Source organism: Nicotiana tabacum, chromosome 21 (assembly GCF_000715075.1).
Source record: "Nicotiana tabacum cultivar K326 chromosome 21, ASM71507v2, whole genome shotgun sequence".
NCBI lineage: Eukaryota > Viridiplantae > Streptophyta > Magnoliopsida > Solanales > Solanaceae > Nicotiana > Nicotiana tabacum.
Window position 1 is genome coordinate 91,510,574 of NC_134100.1, and position 3,576 is coordinate 91,514,149.

At 40.1% G+C, this 3,576-nt stretch overlaps 1 protein-coding gene across 1 annotated transcript; it reads right to left on the bottom strand.

The window, feature by feature from the left end:
- Positions 1-550: 550 nt before the first annotated feature.
- LOC142175357 (uncharacterized) lies at positions 551-3,249 on the bottom strand. Its single transcript, XM_075241942.1, has 6 exons — positions 3,052-3,249; positions 2,535-2,795; positions 2,274-2,423; positions 1,935-2,157; positions 1,293-1,451; positions 551-840 (listed from the first exon to the last, which is right to left on the bottom strand). The coding sequence occupies exons 1-6, from the start codon at positions 3,247-3,249 to the stop codon at positions 551-553; spliced, it is 1,281 nt and encodes a 426-aa protein (XP_075098043.1).
- Positions 3,250-3,576: the final 327 nt, after the last annotated feature.

Here is a 3,576-nt window from a genome sequence, read left to right on the forward strand (position 1 = left end):
CAGATATCATGCATAATCAACGTCAGCATACCCAATAAGATCAAATTTGTTACCTGAGGGATTGTAAAGAACCAAGTCCTGCGTTCCTTTGAGATATCTTAATATTCTCTTGGAAGACTTCAGATGAGATTCCTTTGAATTGGATTGAAACCTTGCATAAAGGCCCACGCTGAACACAATGTCTGGTCTGCTTGTAGTGAGATACAAGAGTGACCCTATGATCCCTCTATACATGGTCTGATTTACATGAGAACCGGGTTCATCCATATCTAGACGAGTAGCTGTGGCAATAGCTGTGGCAATAACTTTTGATGTTTCCATGTCAAACCTTTTTTGCAACTCCTTGATGTACTTATGCTGACTTATCATTTTTCCCTTTTGAGATTGCTTCACTTGAAGTCCCAGGAAGAAATTTAATTCTCCCATTATACTCATCTCAAGCTCACTCCCCATGAGTTTTATGAACTCTTCACAAAGAGAGTAGTTGTAGCTCCAAAAATGATATCATCAACATATATTTAAACAACGAGCAAGTTCCTCCCTCGTTTCTTCAGAAAAAGAGTGTTGCAATTTTCCCTCTTGTAAAGCCATTTTCTAGAAGAAACTTTGATAACCTTTCATACCAATCCCGGGGAGCCTGCTTTAGCCCATACAATGCCTTGTCCAGCTTGAGTACATGCTCAGGATGCTCGTGACACTCAAATCCAGGAGGCTGCTTGACGTAAACTTCTTCTTTCAGGTAGCCATTTAGAAATGCACATTTGATATCCATTTGGAATAGTGTGAACTCCATATGAGATGCAAATGTAATAAGAATTCTAATAGCTTCCATTCGAGCAACTGGAGCAAATATTTTATCATAATTAATCCCTTCTTCTTGATTGTAGCCTTGAACTACAAGCCTTGCCTTGTTTCTTGTTGTATTTCCAAACTCATCAAGCTTGTTCCTGAATACCCACCTGGTCCCTATGACAGTTCGATCTACAGGTCGAGGAACCAGGTGCCATACCTTGTTTATTTCAAATTGATGCAGCTCCTCTTGCATGACTGTGATCCAGCCTGCATATTTCAATGCTTCTTTGCTATTTTTGGGCTCTATTTGGGAAAAAAAGGCTGAAAAGGCATTCTTGCTTTTGATCTAGTTTGAACTCTTGACTCAAAAGGGGTGACTATGTTGTAAAGAGGATATGAGCTTTTGTGCTTCCAATTTGGTACATGAATCTCATTGGCAGAGGATCCAGGTATGTTTGACTGAGGTTCTTGGGCGCTTCTTACTTCAGCAAGTGGAGTACCTTGGATTGCATCAACAACACTATTTTCAGCTTCGGTTGGTGTGATCAGGGGACCATATTCCTCTCCAATAAATGGAGGTGTAATCGCATCATCTTTACTGGATTTCTTTACATGACTCACTATGTCTGCTTTTCCATTTGTCAGGTCAATAGCTTCTCCTGAAACAGATCAATGTTCTCCATCTTGATTAGCATGTCTGTCCTTCTCACATGAGAGGTGAGATTCATCAAAGATCACATGTATACTTTTCTCAACACATTGAGTCCTTTTGTTGTATACTTTGTAAGCTTTGCTTTGAGATGAGTATCCCAGAAAGATTCTTTCAACACTTTTGGCATCGATTTTTCTAAGAGTTTCCTTTCTATTGTTGAGGACAAAACATTTACACCCAAAAGTCCTTAGATGTGTCAGTTTGGGCTTCCTTCCATTCAGCAGTTCATATGGAATCTTGTTCAGAAGGGACCTGATCATGCACCTGTTCACCAAGTAGCAAGCAGTATTGACAGCTTCTGCCCAGAAATTCATTGCAATCCCACTGTCAATCAACATTGTCCTTGCCATGTCTTCAAGAGTTCTATTCTTCCTTTCCACAACACCATTTTGTTGAGGTGTTCTTGGAGTTGAGAAATTGTGAGTGATACCATTTTCAGTACAGAACTCATCAAATTTGGCATTGTCAAACTCTGTCCCATGATCAGACCTGATGCAAGCTACATCATTACCCATCTTCACTTGAATCTTTTTGACGAAGGAAACAAACACTTCAAAGGTTTCATCCTTGGTTCTGAGAAACAGAGTCCAGGTAAATCTAGAGTAATCGTCAACTATAACGAAGATATATTTCTTTCCTCCCCTGCTTGCCACCTTCATGGTACACATAAATCCATGTGAAGAAGATCAAGTGGCCTTGAGGTGCTGACTTCCTTTTTGGGCTTGAATGAGGATCTGATTTGCTTGCCTTTTACACATGCATCACACACTTTGTGATCCTTGAAACTTGACTTTGGAAGGCCACGAACCAGGTTCTTCCTGACCAATTTGTTCAGCGACGTGAAGCTTGCATGACTCAGCCTCCTATGCCATAATTCAGCATCATTATCAACAACACTCAGACAGCTGAGATCACCATTCTACAGAGACTCAAAATTAGCAACGTAGATATTTTTGTATCTTTTGGCTACTAGCACCACCTCACCAGTCATTAGGTTAGTGACTGTACATATTTTTGACACAAAATCCACCTTGTTTCCCATGTCACAAATTTGGGAAACACTTAGCAAGCCGTACTTCAACCCATTCACGTAGTAGACATTTTCGATTGAGTGTGAGAGAGTCTTCCCAATCCTTCCAAGTCCCAGAATGTATCCTTTCTTTCCATTTCTAAAGGATACACTCCCTCCTTGTATGACCTTAAGTGAAAGAAAATCATTTGTACTTCCAGTCATATGCCTTGAGCAACCACTATCCATGTACCATTGTAGGGTGCATCCTTTCACTGTTCCCTGCACAAGAAAATCAAGAGTTAGACTTAGGAACCCAAACGAGTTTGTGTCCCTTATAATGAGGAAAGGGGTGAATGAGGGATCTTCTGGTCCAAGCAGGCATTATGCGTTTTTTATGTGAGGGGTCAGGTTCTCTATCAGTAGTTACTTTTTGAGCAAAAACTTTATTTTTCTGCTGTGACTGAAATTTGGCCATAAAGTTTTCTTTAAAGTGCCCAATGTTACCGCAGTGAGTGCAAAGCTAATTATCAGGTACAGTAACGTACTTGCTATGAGGGTTGTAGGAAATCTTTTCCCTTTGGAACCCAATCCCCTGCATGTTTCCCCCATTGTTGGTGTGCATGGCAGTGATAGCATTAGAGGACCAGGTCCACTTGAGTGATTTTTCAAGATCACTCTTCACTCTTCCTAGTTCTTCATGAAGTTGTTTGTTTTTCTCAAGCTCAGCACACATACTAGACTTCACTGAATTTAACTCACTTTCAAGATTAATGTGTGCCTCGCTTGCAACTGCCTTTCCCTTTTGAGAATTTTCAGGCCTACTCTCTATTTTAGGTTCCTCAATTGTTTCCTTCAAGTCCACTACCACCACTAATAGGCCATCTCTCTCATGCTCAATATTAGCAACTCTCTTAGCTAAGACTTATTTTTTCCTTTCTTTGCACACTCAAATGTCTCTTTGAGGTCTACCACAATGACCATTAGATCATCTCTTTCATGTTCTATATGTGCAGTTTTTTATCTAAGGCATCCTTCTTTTTCTTTAGGTTCTCAATTATTT